This window comes from Macrobrachium nipponense, chromosome 20 (assembly GCF_015104395.2).
Source record: "Macrobrachium nipponense isolate FS-2020 chromosome 20, ASM1510439v2, whole genome shotgun sequence".
NCBI lineage: Eukaryota > Metazoa > Arthropoda > Malacostraca > Decapoda > Palaemonidae > Macrobrachium > Macrobrachium nipponense.
Genome location: NC_061089.1, coordinates 66,714,301 through 66,729,404, shown reverse-complemented (window position 1 = coordinate 66,729,404; position 15,104 = coordinate 66,714,301). Strand labels below are relative to the sequence as shown.

At 34.3% G+C, this 15,104-nt stretch overlaps 1 protein-coding gene across 1 annotated transcript in view; it reads right to left on the bottom strand.

The window, feature by feature from the left end:
* The window catches only part of LOC135220494 (Na(+)/H(+) exchanger beta-like), a 115,438-nt gene extending 107,629 nt beyond the window's left edge, over window positions 1-7,809 (bottom strand). The window contains 3 exon segments of the mRNA XM_064257635.1: window positions 1,210-1,309; window positions 6,740-6,953; window positions 7,768-7,809. Coding sequence (XP_064113705.1) covers window positions 1,210-1,309; window positions 6,740-6,953; window positions 7,768-7,809 — 356 coding nt within the window.
* Window positions 7,810-15,104: the final 7,295 nt, after the last annotated feature.

Genomic DNA, 15,104 nt, shown 5'->3' with positions numbered 1-15,104 from the left:
ATTACTAGTATGTTTTTAAAAGAATTTAACTGTAGGTTAGGCTCTGTTTTTCCCTCTCCTGATGCTGCTTCCGCCTTGCCTCTCCCTATCCAGGTAACCGCTGCCCCAGGGGAGTCTGGTTACGGTGCCCAACCTACGCCCTCGGATGAAGGACTTCCTGCAACGTTGCAACAACCATTGCGGAGATCCAACAGAATTGCAGCCAGAAGGATTGATAGGGGAGAGGAAATCACCTAGTTAGAGTTAACTGCCCTCTTTCTTCATCATCTGGCCCATTAACGAGCTAACGAACGGTGTCAACGATCTTCAACGACTCTTGTTTTTAAATTTACTCTGTACATGTGAACTAATCGTTCATTTGGATATGAAAATGAATCCAGGGAAGGGTTCGAAAGCTTTTTGTAAAGTCTTAAAAATTATACACGGACTCTTAACACTTTGTATTATTGTGGACCCTTTAGAACATTATATATACTCTCGTGATAGAGAGTTTTTCCCTATTATAAGCAATTATTATCATCATCATTTGTGTATGCCATTGACATCAAATTCAAGGTTCTAAAGAATATTAAGGGATATATATACTATATATATTATAATATCATGTACGATATATATTACATATATATATATATATATATATATATATATATATGCTTAAAAAATCACAGTAGATGCACGTGACTTCATAAATAAGCGAATACCACGGGAAATGATAGTCAGGAATCCAAGCGCTTTCGTCTTTATTCAGACATCGTCAGGAGCTACTGAATAAAGACAAAAGCGCTTGGATTCCTGACTATCATTTCCCGTGGTATTCGCTTATATATATATATATAGTATATATATATATATATATATATATATATATATATATATATAGATATATATATATTCATATGTGCATCTATTAGTATATAGTATATAGTATATATATATATATATATATATATATATATATATATATATATATATATATATCATATATATATTTGTATATATATATATATATGTATGTATATATATACACATATATATGTGTGTATATATATATATATATATATATTATATATATATATATACATGTATACATACTCTTTCTTCAAAGGACCCTACAAAAAGCAAAACTAGTCAAGATAAAAAAAATTATATAGGCCAGATCAGTTCAACCTGGAATTATATACTAGACCTATCCCCCTCCGAACTCACTCCTCGGTGAAGAAGACCAGTAGGCCTAGAGCCGCCCCGAGAATCACCAATACGCACGACTCCGGGACGGTATTCGATAACCAGTGCAAATGGTGGAAACCTGGAACGATACAAGAGGACATTAATATATTTTTTAACTAGTTTAAAGGCCTGTAGGAATGTAAAAGTGATTTAATATATGTTGAACTAGTTATAAGGCCTGAATTAATGTGTCTTTTCACTGGTTTTACAAGGCTTGTTGCTATTAGTACTATTGTGCTTCAGAGAGAACTCCACAAACTTGATGGCTGTTTTTTTATTACAGAATTTCAATAAGTTCACTTCGAATAAATAATAATTATACTTGCAACATATTAACAACAAGAGAGAGAGAGAGAGAGAGAGAGAGAGAGAGAGAGAGAGAGAGAGAGAGAGAGAAAGTCTAGACTTACGATACTCCTAATAAAACTGGATTTATAGACTTATGGTACTACCAAACTGGTTACACTATAAAGAGGTTCAACGTACGTTATCTTGAGAGAGAGAGAGAGGAGAGACCTTACCTTAACAGACCTTACATCTTGTTCGGGTTGCCCCAGGTCCCTCAGTGTGAGGCACCTCTAATGTCTACCAGAGAGTTGCTAGTACATCTTCCCGGTATATTTTGCATCTTCCAATCTTGGATGGTCTGGGATGCAGTTTAGATATTTGTCGAGCTTATTCTTAAACACATCTACGCTCACTCCTGATATATTCCTCAGATGAGCTGGCAACGCATTGAATAGACGCTGCATTATCGATGCTGGTGCGTAGTGGATTAATGTCCTGTGTGCTTTCCTTATTTTTCTGGTATAGTTTTGGGCACTATTAATCTACCTCTGCTTGCTCTTTCTGATATTTTAGTTCCATGATATTTTCTGCTATTCCTTCTATCTGTTTCCATGCCCTGAATATCATGTAGCGTTCTCTTCTCCTTTCTAGACTATATAATTTTAAGAATTGTAGTCTTTCCCAGTAGTCTAGGTCCTTAACTTCTTCTATTCTAGCTGTAAAGGACCTTTGTACACTCTCTATTTGTGCAATATCCTTTGATAGTGTGGGTACCATATCATATTGCAATATTCAAGTGGACTACGAACATATGTTTTATAAAGCATAATCATGTGTTCAGCTTTTCTTGTTTTGAAGTGCCTTAACAACATTCCCATTTTTGCTTTACATTTTGCCAACAGAGTTGCTATTTGATCATTGCATAACATGTTCCTATTCATCATCACACCAGGGTCTTTAACTGCTCCTTATTTGTGATGGTCTCATTATTAGGTCCCTATATGCATATAGCTTTCTTTCTCTGTCTCCATAATTTATTGATTCAAATTTATCAGAGTTAAATACCATCCTATTTACCTCTGCCCAATCATATACTTTGTTAAGGTCTCTTTGTAGAGCGTTCCTATCTTCATCACAAGTAATTTCTCTACTTATTCTTGTGTCATCTGCGAAACTACTCACTACCGAATCCTTAAAACATTATTGTCTATGTCTTCAATCATAATAACAAACAGTATTGCAGCTAACACCGTACCTTGCGGCACACCGGATATTACCTTGGCTTCATCCGATTCTCGTCGTTTGCAATAACTATCTGTTTTCTGTTGTGTAAAAATTCTTTTAACCATCTTCCTACTTTATCCACGATATTGTGTTTTCTAATTTTCTTCGCTAATATATTATGGTCTACTTTATCAAAAGCTTTTGCAAAGTCTAAATAAACCACATCTGTTTCATTTCCGCTTTTCATATTTTTGAATATGTTTTCACGGTGGACTAACAGTGGGCTTTGTGTACTTTTTCCGGGTACGAAACCATGTTGTCCTTTATTAAACAAATTATTTTTATTAAATGTCAATAATATTTTCTTCATTACCCTTTCATACACTTTCATAATATGTGATGTTAGACTCACAGGCCTATAATTACTTGCCTCTAGTCTTGATCCACTTTTGAAAGTAGGGGTAATATATGCTAATTTGGTGTCATCATATATCTTGCCTGTATCTACACTTTGTCTTAATAATATTGCAAGTGGCTTTGCGATAGAATGAACTACTTTCTTTAACAAAAAAAATAGCAGGAATTCCATCTGGCCCTGCAGCAGCTCCATTTTAATTTCATTAATAGCCTGGCACAATATTAGCTTCATTAATATCTATGTCAGCTAAATATTCACTACATCCATTACTTCTATATCATTATCTTCATTAATCTTTCTAGGGGTGAATTCTCTCTTATATCGTTCTGCCAGTATGTTGCAAAATTTTCCTTTTTTCATTCGTTAATCTCCCTTCAATTCTCACTAGGGCCTATTTCTATTATTCCTTTTATTCATCTTCTTCGCCATTATGAGTATAATAGTTTGGGGGTTTTGTTTTGGCTTGATATTTAATAGGGTTTTTTCTTCCAAGTCCCGTTTTTTCATTTTTCTTTTGATTGTATAAATCTTTTGTTCTGCATTTTCTATCTTACTTTAGTTCTATAACTTTCCATGCATTTTTTTCTTTTGCAAGACCTTTTTTTCCATTTTCTGATTTTCGGAACAAGATCCCCTTCTGTCTCTGGTATGCAGAATGATGTTTACTTTTCTTCTTCGTATATATTTTTTCCACTATTTTCTCCTAATATTTTATATAATATCTCCGTATTTACCCTTGTATGTCATCACTTACGAAATGTTATCCCAATCTTGTTTAATCTTCATTAATTTCCTGACCATTTTATATTTTTTACTGTAGAAGTTGTATTTTCCATATCCTTCCCACTTTTCATTTCTTGCTTATCTCTATTTTTTCACTGCTTTGAATGAAACTGTTAATTCTATGACATTATGGTCTGAAATACTCGCATTATAAATATATTTCTTTAACATAATTCATCTCGTTTCACAAATCTAGGTCTAAAAAGTTTTATTTTGTTTCCTTTCTTGTTGGCAGGTGATTTGATTTGTTGAAGGTTGTATTCTAGTTAGCATATCTAATAGCTTTTCAAATTGCCTCTTATCTTCTGCAATACTATTAATCTCTTTTTTTATATGTATAAAGTACCAAACACAAAATCTCCTATTCGTTCTTTCCATTCTACGAAAGGAAAGTTGAAGTCACCAGATAGGAGAATAGTCCAAGTATTGTGATTTTCTACATATATCATCCAATTTTTCAATTATTAAGTCAAAACTCTTTAGTATTAGGAGTCTATATATTTACTATGTTCATCAATTTTTCAGATTCAAATTCTACCGCTATTAGTTCACATTCTGAGTTACTATATTTCTCATATTTTTCCTTGTTTTTTTTGTCTTTTCCCATATATTGCGGTTCCCCCTTGATTCCTATTTTTTTCTATCTGATCTATAAGTTTGGAACCCTTTTATTTGATCTCATTCCCAGTCTCTTGGGAATACCAGGTTTTCACTTATATTCATATCTATTTTCTTTTCATTTGGGTTAGTTTTCTCCTAATTACTCTATTTTTCTTTTGAGTTACTCGTAACTAAACCTGCGCATTCATCACTATGATGGTTTGCGTGTTTTCTCTTCATTAATACTGGTAGTAATAAGATTTCCCATGTCTCTTCCTGTTTCTGGTATGTTTTGTTTCTTTTTTTCATTTTCCAGAAATTCTGACATTAAAAAAATCCAACTTTTCATAATATTTGATCTTCCTTCATCATAATTATTAAATTTTGTGTCTGATCTGCAAATTTTTCTCCGTCTGCAATATCTCATTAAGGTGGTTGCTTTTCTCTTTTACCTGATATTCTTGATTTCTCTCTTTATTTGTTTCTTTCTTATTTGGATTTTATTACTTGGTGGTTATTTATTTGATTATGATTCATGGCTACAGGGTGCATATATTTGCATTTTTTTGTCGAACTTACATCCTTTTCCTTCTTTTAGGTTTTTACATATTTTTGGATGCAGATCTCTGCAATCATCCCCATATCCATCTAAGTATGCACATTTACCATATATTTCATAGTTTGACATATCTTAGGATGTTTGTAGTAACATCTTTCTCCAAATCTGCAATTCCTCTTTTCAAAAGGTTGCAGATTTTGTCTTTCTTGTCTATTTTTTCCTCTTTCCCGTCATTGTATAGATCTGGGTAGAGCCTCTTCGGGATTTGCTTTTCTGTTGTCATATCGTAATTTATTTCTTCGTAGGTATGCTGCTTTATTGCCTCATATGTAGTATCAATGAGTATCTCTGCATCCATACTTTTATCTTGTTCTTTGTTTTCCTTATTTTTTCTGTCATTTCTTTTTGTTTCCTCTTCTTCACTTCTTCTCTTTTCCGTTTTCCTCTTCTTCTTTTTCTTCTTCTTCTTCCTCCTTCCTCCTTCTTCTCTCATCCTCAACTATTTGTACATTCAATCTTGATTTAATAACATTGTCTATCCATGATAGACATGTTGAACAAAAATTCTTGTATCTTTTCTCAAATCTTGTATTACCTCAGCACACTGTGGATGGGTCGGAATGTTGCATGCAGCACATTTTCTGATTAGGTTTGTGGATTGACTACCCCTGCTATACCAAACCTTACACAGTTTGCATGCTTTTGGCATTTCTTTTTCCTAATGCATCAATTAGGATATTCACAAGATTCACCTTATTCATTTTCTTTGTCGGAATATGTTGGTTTATGTATATTTTCTTTATGAGTCTTTGACCACTTGGATTTTCATTTGGAACTTCTTCAATTATTTTCAAGATGTTTTTATTGAGATTTGTTCCAGTTTGGAAGGATTATATCCTTCTAATATATCTATGAATGCTTTTGTAATCTTTTGGTTATTGGACTGTTGCTGATTTCATAGATGAGAAATGCCAGTTCCCTTCCTGCTACCTCATCATATTGCGAATCTGCTAGACACGCCAAATTACGCCACCTTTTCCCGCAGTTGGAACTTACTGCCATCTTGTTCTGATTTATAGTTTTACACTTGATAAACTAACTTAGAAGACGTTTTATCCTACTATTTTCACACTAATCTTATCACCGATAGTTCACGAACACTTCTAGATATTTCTCAAATTCTAGTCGTATGTTAAAACTTGTGGATATCTGTTGATTATTGTGACTTCACGCGTGGTACGTCTCACCAAGCAAGATGGCTACTACGAGAGAGAGAGAGAGAGAGAGAGAGAGAGAGAGAGAGAGAGAGAGAGATGATTCTGATACGAAGAGAGAGAGACAAAGAGAGAGAGACAGAGAGAGAGAGATGATTCTGATACGAAGAGAGAGAGACAAAGAGAGATAGAGAGATAGTGAGTCTATGGCACCATCCATTGTATAGGTTTCGCAGTGTAGTAGTAATAGTACTAGCCTCTCTTATCATTGCCTGTTATCTTGAGAGCAGAGAGAGAGAGAGAGAGAGAGAATTACAAATGACAAACATTAATAACAATAGCATTAACAGTAACAAGTCCAAACTCCCCCCCTCCCCCTACCTCCAAACAAAAACAAACTCCAGCAACTTTGCAACGGCTCACCAATCTTGGTGAATCCGGCCACGAAGACGAAGGCGGTGACGGTGAAGTAGGCGCCCACCTCCTGCCACCTCAGGGACGCCAGGTGGATCCCGTCGCTGTGGCCGTGTTCTCCCGCCCCCGCCCCCGCAGGAGACGTTGGTCTCTTCTTCCAACGGTTGCTCCACCATCCTGGAGTTGAAGGACAACGAAGAAGTCTCCCATTCGCTGGCGTTGTCTGTAGGAGGGGTAGGGAAGGGTGGTTAGACTCAAGTTCATTTTACACTTAACTTATAATATATACTTATTTTAGACTCAGCTGACCTTAAGTTAGTTTCTAGTTTCTTGGTTCATTTTAGACTCGGCTGACCTTAGACCTAAGTGACTTAAGATGATTTTAGACTCAGGATTCAGTTCATTTCTAGACTCAGTTTTTAGACTTGGTTTAGACTCAGTTAATTTAAGACTTAGTTAATTCGAGACACATTTAACCTGAATTAGTTTTACACTCAAACCTTAGACTCAGTTGATCCTAGACGTAACGAGCTAAGTTAACTTTAGACGCAGTAGACTTTAGTTAATTGTAGACTTATTGGACCTTAGACCTAACTAACTCAGTAAACTTAGACTCAGTTCAGACCTAACGTACGTAGTCGACACGCAAACAAACACAAAGATAATTCTGTATTTTCATTGACCGTAGACTTAAACAATTATTCAAAATCTTCAAGAGCAAAGAATGTGAACAAAGTCACTTTATCACATTCTTAAGTCCTGGGTTAAGTTACATTCTTTACTTTTTATGATTCTGATGAATTGCTTGGGTCTAAAATACAGAAAAAAAAGAAAAAAAAACTTAAATATTAAAGAAAATAAAGTAACCCGGTACTCAAACTAACTAGATAAAGCTCTGACTCAAGAATTACGATAACTTATCGAATAGTTCTGTGGAGATAAAGAGAAAAACTGAATGGACTGCACTTTGACAAAGCCAGTTGAATGACGTAAGATAATAGTGTTAGTGGACTTCCCAGGAGCACGTGTATACACACCTGTGCTTCAATTTCATTCAGATGAACACATGTGCTTCGCATTGACTAACAGATGCACACGTGCATAACACCTGTGGTTAGGTTGTGCTGGTTTTTGTAAGTTTTCATTGAAAAAACACAAGAAATATTTAAAATTATTCCATTTTATGCTAGTATTTATTAAGAAACAGATACTTCCAGACACTATTTTTCAATATAATATGAAATGGTTCATTTTGCAGATAGGTTTTTAAACTGTAAATGAAATATTTCTGTTAAATTCTAAATACCTACATCAGCACAGGCCATTGGCATGGGCCACTATATCATAAGTCTAGTTACGAAAGTTCGAGACCTTCCTATAATTAGCGGCGTTGACACGATTTCCCATCTTGCCGAAGGAGGTATTTATATCCTAATTAAAAAAAAAGGTACACTTTCGAAATTAACCTGGACATTTAGAGCATACAGTCCAGCTGTTTGTTTTTTTACTTAAAAGTGACTCCGTTTTTCGGTATTGTATGCATGGTTATGTACTCATGACCATGTATACATATACATACCTTTAATTGAATATTTTAGTACGTCAAAATCCCAAATCTACCATCCTTTTTTCCAGAAAATATGACAGCAGTAGCTACTAGTGGCCTTCCATCTGAACCTTTTAATAGCTAGACATTGGTTCTAGACTTATAGTGCCTGTATGGTTCACAAGACGCGTGACCCTAGTAGGTCATTTTAAGCCATGGACGACCGTTAGGGTAACAGCACCTGGCTTCAGTTCAGAGACTACACTCACTAAAATGACGGAATTGAAGCACTGAGACTCTACTACTATAGCTCAGGTTAAGGACAGCTGACCCATGAGAAATCTGTACTGTATAGATTCTCCTAAGTTTATGGGGATACAATGGCTTTGATCAGAGATTCTGTGCAGATATGAATCACAGAATCTTAGAGTCTTTGTGAACCGTATTCCTGAAGAATGATTCACAGAATCGTGAATATTTATTTGAAAATCATTTGAAAAAAATTCAGAATTAAATGCCAGAACAGCTCTCTGTGAGATGAGACTAGAGATATATAACAGTTATAGACGTATTACCATTAAAAAGTAAGTTAAAAAGTAATATATAAAAAATGTAATATGAAAATTACAAATAGAGGAAAACCTTGATTAAGAATAGTGCCTAGGAAGGGCTTATGCCACACTTAACCATATTCTTGGTCAGAATTAAAAATATTATAATATGAGAAAGCTGACAAAGATCAACCATATAATCATTATACAGAGTACTGAACACCTATAGGCTTTAGAGTTGAATGTTCTGTAAGTGCCTGTGTACTCTGTAGGCTACAAGAGAGAGAGAGAGAGAGAGAGAGAGAGAGAATAAATTATTTTCTAAGATATTGAACAGTCTAAGGCATTTGAGCAGTTTTGAAAGTTCCTGTGTGTTCTGTATGCTAAGAAAGAGAGAGAGAGAGAGAGAATCTCCCCCCACAATCTCTAACTCACTGAGAAAAAGTATGATGTTATCTGGTGGGTTATGGCTTCCTAACCCTTCCTGAACTGGAGAAAACTCAGCATTGTGTTATCAAACACCTGCTGTTGTCTGATATAAAATAGTAGGTTTACTCCCCGAGTAAGGGAAAAAGAAGAAAAGATGAAAGCTGAAAGCAGAAAATAACGCCACTGCTTCAAGGTCAACATGACCTTGAATTTCACATAGTCACTAATCCTATATTGCCTAATGACTTGCAAATGTTTTGAATTGTTCGGTATATTTCAAGGTCTGGTCTTTTGGTGAGAATGCTGAATTCACTCAAGGGGGGGGGGGGGGGGGTTGGTGTAGGGGTTCACTAAATGATTGGTGACCTCAGAGGGGCATGACCTATACCTGTAGGAGGAGGCGAATGCTCCACGGCGCCCGTGTAGAGCGAGGATACGCCCAGCGCCCACAGGCTGAAAACGACTACCCATGGCATGGAGTGCATCTTCGACATTGTAAAAATCTGCGAGAGGAGAAAATTAGTTGCATTAACATAAAAAAAATATAGAGATATTAAGCGTAGATGGAAATATGATCTATTTTTAACTATATGATCAACAATTCTTCTCTAAAACTGATAGTTGTTCTATAAATACTGTCTAAAACTAAGATATTTCTAAAAATACTGTCTAAGGCCAACAGTCTATTTTTTATTATATGATCAACAATTCTTCTCTAAAACTGATAGTTGTTCTATAAATACTGTCTAAAACTAAGATTTCTCATAAATACTGTCTAAAGCCAACAGTTTTCTTATAAACTGTCTAAAACTTACAGTTGTCCTATAAACACTGTCTAAAATTAACAGTTTTCTTATTAATTGTCTAAAGTAACAGGTGTCCTATAAATACTGTCTAAAACTAGGAGTTTTCCTATAAATTCTGTCTAAAACTAACAGTTTTCTCATAAATACTGTCTAAAATTAATAGTTGTCTTAAAAATACTGTTTAAAATTGAATAGCTGTCATATCAATCCTTTCTAAAATTAATAGATGTCTTATAGATCCTGTATAAAATTAAATAGCTGTCTTATAATCCTGTCTAAAATTAAACAATTGTCCTATAATTCCTGTCTAAAAATAATAGTTGTCCTACAATCCCTGTCTAAAACTAACAGTTGTACTATAAATACTGTCTAAAACTAACAGCTTTCCTGTAAATCCTGTCTAAAACTAACATTTGTCCTATAAATACTGTCTAAAACTAACATTTGTCCTATAAATACTGTCTAAAACTAATAGTTGTCCTGTAAATACTGTCTAAAACTAGGAGTTTTCCAGTAAAGCCCGTCTAATTAACAATTTTCCTATAAAAACTGTCTAAAACTAAATAGTCGTCCTATAAATCCAGTCAAAAATTAAATATTTGTCCTATAAATTCCTGTCTGAAACTAACAGTTGTCCTATAAATACTGTCTAAAAATAACAGTTGTCCTATAAATCTTGTCTAAAACTAACAGTTGTCTTATAAATTGTGTAAAACTAATAACTGTCATATAATTCCTGTCAAAAACTTATAGTTGTCCTATAAATCCTGTCTAAAACTAATAGTTGTCCTATACATCCTGTCTAAAACTAACAATAGTCCTCACACCCCAGCTTGTCTAAAAAACTGTCTAAAATCAGCACGAAAATGACCTTTCATTGTTTAATTTTCTTGATTATAGCATTAGACACAACACCGATAATTAGTGATAGGAATGTCTAAACCTTGACAACAGGCGCAGTCTACCAAGTTGGCTTTAAAAATGTATACAAAATAGGCGAAATAAATTACAATTTAAAGTTTATTTTAAAACATTTATCAAAATAAACTATAAAATAGCAACTAAATGTATTCATACCAAATTAAATATATCTAAAAATGCCTTAAAAAGAAATATATTCAAAAGTAAATGTATACATACCATTCACTAAAAGGAAATTTAAAATATCAACTATATGTATTTATACCAAGCTAAATATATCCAAAAATTATTTTAAATAAGAAATATATTAACATGAAAAATTTTTTATTACATACTATTGGCAATAAAATATAAATATCAACTAAATGTATTTATAACAAGCTAAATAAATATAAAAAATTAAGAAATATATTCAAAAGAAAGTGTCTTTATACCATTTACTAAAAAGGAAATAAAAAATATCAACTAAATGCATTTACTACAAGCTAAATATATCCAAAAATTAATTCAAAAATAAATTTAATTTTAAAGAATGTATAAAGGTATATAACACTCGAATACACGTGCTATTTTGAATCATATTGTCTACGTATGCAAAAAATAAATAATAAATAAAGTGGCAGATATGTGTTATCGATGGCATGAGTAATGTCAGGTCAAATATTTGATATCGGATTAGGTCATGCTTACGTCAGACCTCTCTCTCTCTCTCTCTCTCTCTCTCTCTCTCTCTCTCTCTCTCTCTCTCTCTCTCGTTACTTCCAATACTGTGTTTACTGGTAGTATTAACAGTGAGTTCATACGTCAAGCTCTCTCTCTCTCTCTCTCTCTCTCTCTCTCTCTCTCTACACACACACACACACACACACAAGTTTTGCAAAAGACTAAGAAACAAATTTACAATGAAAATTACAATGAATATACATTGTAGTATTATGACAATAACGATTACAATACATCAATATTGTATTATATGACAATAATAATTGCAATACGCTTAAACATTGTTTTCATATTATGGACACTTATTAATTGAAGTACAAAAAAACTAGCTGTATTGGTTATACCACAACAGATATTGCATTATCATAACAATGATAACCACAATACATTTGCATTGTATTACTATGGCAACGATAATCAGAATGCATAACCATTGAAGTATTGTAATTATATTACAATACAGTCAAGAAAACATTACTCAGACATTGAGGGATCAATTCTTAGTGTGTCAGGTTGTCAAGTGTAAGTTTTTCAATATAGTCAGTAACTAAAGAAAGTCGACGAATCTGTTGACAAAATGTGTTTCTGAAGACATATTTCACTCCCAGCTCGATATTATGTCATCGAGCTGACCAGAGTTGATAATAAACCATTTAAATGCCTTGGCGTTCTGGTGCCAAAGTCACTGACGTCATGCTTATAAACCCTTTTTCTAAAACATCTGTTTTATTTCTGTAGAGGTTGGCAGATGTGTGTGTGTTTGTTTGTACGTGCAATTGCATGCACGTCGTCACGCAAACCCAGGCAAAACTTGCAATACATAAATTGACAATACCTCAGGCAACGTTCCATGCAACAACCACTTTTCTTGCAAGAAAGTGTTTTAGACAGAAAGCAGCACCTTTTCATTAATGGATTCGGTGCCAGGGAGGGAGTGCCAGAGAAGAAGATTGTCGATATGTGGCACTGCACACGCCTTCCCTTTCACCGTTTGCAAAAGGCTGCATCGACAGGGTTATCGATTCCCTTCGTAGGGGGAGGGGAAAGAGGAGGAGGAAGGAAGGAAGGGGGAATTAGCGAGTGGAAGAGGTAGGGGAGGGGAGTGAATGGTCGCGTACTCCTCACACGTACACAGACTAGCCCGAGCAAGGTCGTTCTTGAATAGACATCACCCATTACGTAATACACCTTCTCCCCCACCCCCATACAAACACTTCATTAAACACTGAAAGTCTTTCGCCTCTTCAGATGTCCTTCTTCTTCTTCATCATCATCATCATCATCGATTGCTGGCGTTGCCTAGCAATGTAATCAACAGCAATCAACAGCAAGTTGCTACGAAGACGAAAGCCCGCAGGAACTGTCCTCTTTCCTAATGGTTATCTCAGGTGGGTTTTGACCGGCGGTGAATTCTGTACCAATGTGAGTTCAAGTCCTCATTCTGTCAGACTAAATGTCAGTTCAAGTAGCTCAAGTCTTATTTGTCAAACTAGATGTGAGTTCAAGTCTTATTTGTCAAACTGAATTTGAGTTAAAAGTCTTATTTTTCAAAGGAAATGTAACTTAAAGTCTTATTTTTCAAAAGAAATATGTCTTAAAGTTTTATTTCTCAAACTGAATGTTTGTTCAAGTCTTATTTTTCAAACTAAATGTGACTTAAATTCTTATTTGTCAAACTGAATTGAGTTCAAGTCTTACTTTTCCGACTAAATGTGACTTAAAGCCTTATTTGTCAAACTCAATGTGAACTCAAGTAAAGTCTGCAGTGGCCAATAAACTTACGTTAAGTGACTTGTAAATAATTCATAAATTATTGAATATAATCTGGACATTTATTCTGTTCAAGACAAATTACAAAAGGCTCTTCTTGATAACTTGGTATTTTCCTGGTAATAATAATAATAATAATAATAATAATAATAATAATAATAATAATAATAATAATAATAATAATAATAATAATAATGTATTTTCACATTCAACCCAAAACAAGAGTGTATTGCTATTTACTTTTACGTAGAGAGAGAGAGAGAGAGAGAGAGAGAGAGAGAGAGAGAGAGAGAGAGAGAGAGAGAGAGGCCATAAACCGTATTAATTAATCAATGAGGCTTCATCAAGCCACTACTGGAATATTGTGTGGATGTGAGGGAAGAACCTCTCTCTCTCTCTCTCTCTCTCTCTCTCTCTCTCTCGTGGACCATGGCATTTATCGACTGACACAATGTAGTACGTACGTCTCCATAGCAAATTGCGTATTTAGCAAAGTGACATAATATGAGGAATTCCTTTTGTCCTCACGTTTAGATAAAACCCCGATTTTCTTGTTATTGTTTTTTAATTTATTTTTTTCCTTAATAATAATAATAATAATAATAATAATAATCAATAATAATCCAATAATAATAATAATAATAAATAATAATATAATAATAATAATAATAATAAAAAGAAAAAGAAACCCCACAAAATCACAGAGTATAATGTGTTTACTGTGGCCCATTTTTAAGAGATGTGTAGGTTGTCAGCCCAGCAGTCTTGACCCAAGTTGAGATAACCTACACATCTCTAAAAAATGGGCCTCAGATAGGGCCTAAAAGTACTCCAGTTTTCAGTAAAGTAAAATGTAGATACTTATAAGTAAACACGTTATACACAGTGATTTTGTGGATTTCTTTTTCAATCTTCAGCAAAAACTGAAATAAGTTTTGTTTAATAATAATAATAATAATAATAATAATAATAATAATAATAATAATAATAATAATAATAATAATAATAATAATAATAATAATAATAATAATAATAACACATAGATGAGACGGGATACAAATACCTGGGAATAATGGAAGGAGGGATATAAAACACCAAGAGATGAAGGACACGATCAGGAAAGAATATATGCAGAAGACTCAAGGCGATACTCAAGTCAAAACTCAACGCGGAAATATGATAAAAGCCATACAAACACAATGGCAGTGCAGTAATCAGATACAGCGCTGGAATAGTGGAATGGACGAAGGCAGAACTCCGCAGCATAGATCAGAAAACCCAGAAACATATGACAATACACAAAGCACTACAACCCAAGACCAAATACGGACAAAGACTATATACATAACACGAAAGGAAGGAGGGAGAGGACTACTAAGTATAGAGGACTGTGTCAACATCGAGAAACAGAGCACTGGGGCAATATCTGAAAAACCAGTGAAGACGAGTAGCTCAAAGAGTGCATGGGAAGAAGGGGACTGATTAAAGTAGACGAAGACCCAGAAATATACAGAGACAGGAGCAGAACAGACGGACTGCACAACAACCAAATCACGGACAATACATGAGACAGACTAAGAACTTGCAGCGGATGACACATTGGCAATGGCTACAGAGGGGGTGGGGGA